The sequence below is a fragment of the Stegastes partitus genome, unplaced genomic scaffold (genome assembly GCF_000690725.1).
Source record: "Stegastes partitus isolate 25-593 unplaced genomic scaffold, Stegastes_partitus-1.0.2 Scaffold5538, whole genome shotgun sequence".
Taxonomy (NCBI): Eukaryota; Metazoa; Chordata; class Actinopteri; family Pomacentridae; genus Stegastes; species Stegastes partitus.
This window is the reverse complement of record NW_007583269.1, coordinates 1-983: the sequence shown is the minus strand read 5'-3', so window position 1 is coordinate 983 and position 983 is coordinate 1. Positions and strand designations below refer to the sequence as shown.

General features: G+C 39.1%; 1 gene segment (V, D, J or C); it reads right to left on the bottom strand.

The window, feature by feature from the left end:
- Positions 1-220: 220 nt before the first annotated feature.
- On the bottom strand, positions 221-945 carry LOC103376422 (Ig kappa chain V region 3315-like). The segment is given in 1 exon segment: positions 221-945. A coding segment is annotated over 1 exon segment (360 nt).
- Positions 946-983: the final 38 nt, after the last annotated feature.

Below are 983 nucleotides of genomic sequence, written 5' to 3'. Positions count from 1 at the left end.
CTCCAGAGCTCTGCTCTACTTGTGTCAGGACATCAGCCAGTTCTTTTCTTCTCTTTGTGGTTCAACTTGTCATGAATGTTCAATCAGTTCTGAAAGTTGAACTAAATGAACTTGTTTGTCATGTTTGTGTCTCAGTATTTCATGTTAAAATTATTCCATGTGTTTTGTTTTGTATTATGGTAACATACAACTTCATACAGTTCAGAAAATAGAACTAGTCGACTTTTGCATTCGTATTTGTTGCGCTAATTTGTGCTAATTATGATCAACTTCTACAAGTTTCCAGATTGTGAATCAGTGACATGATGAACAATAACAATAACAAGTTCAAGCTTTTATCAATTAATGATTCCTGAGATATTATTGTTTAACGTAGCCTCAAATTTCAATGTCCGAAAATATATGATGAATGTGGCTCAACGTGCTTCTAATTTATATGAAAATATTTGATTTATCATTTTAAAATTTTAGGAATAAAATGGTGAATGTAGGACAATTTGAAAATCTAGAGTGTGTGTGTTCAGTGAACTGTATCAGTCAGTTTCTGTTCAGTCTGACTGAGGGAGGTTTTTGTACGACGCTTTTTCACTGTGTGAACACATCCTGACTGTTGATGGAATGAAAACTCTGACAGTAATAAACTGCTGCATCTTCAGTCTGGACTCCACTGATGGTCAGAGTGAAGTCAGAGTTTGATCCACTGCCTGTAAAACGAGCTGGAATTCCTGAATCTCTGCTGCTAGCACGATAAATGAGACGTTTAGGAACTCCTCCATCTTTCTGTTGGTACCAGGCTAAACGATTAGAGCTATAAACATCCTGACTGGTCCTGCAGCTGATGGTGACGGAGCCTCCCAGAGCAGAGGTCACTGCTCCAGGCTGAGTCACTGTGACCTGTCCTCTGGACTCTGAGGATACAGAGACACAAACAGAAAGCAGCGTCATGGTTGTGTGGCCTTCATTTCAGAGGGACGCATGTTGAT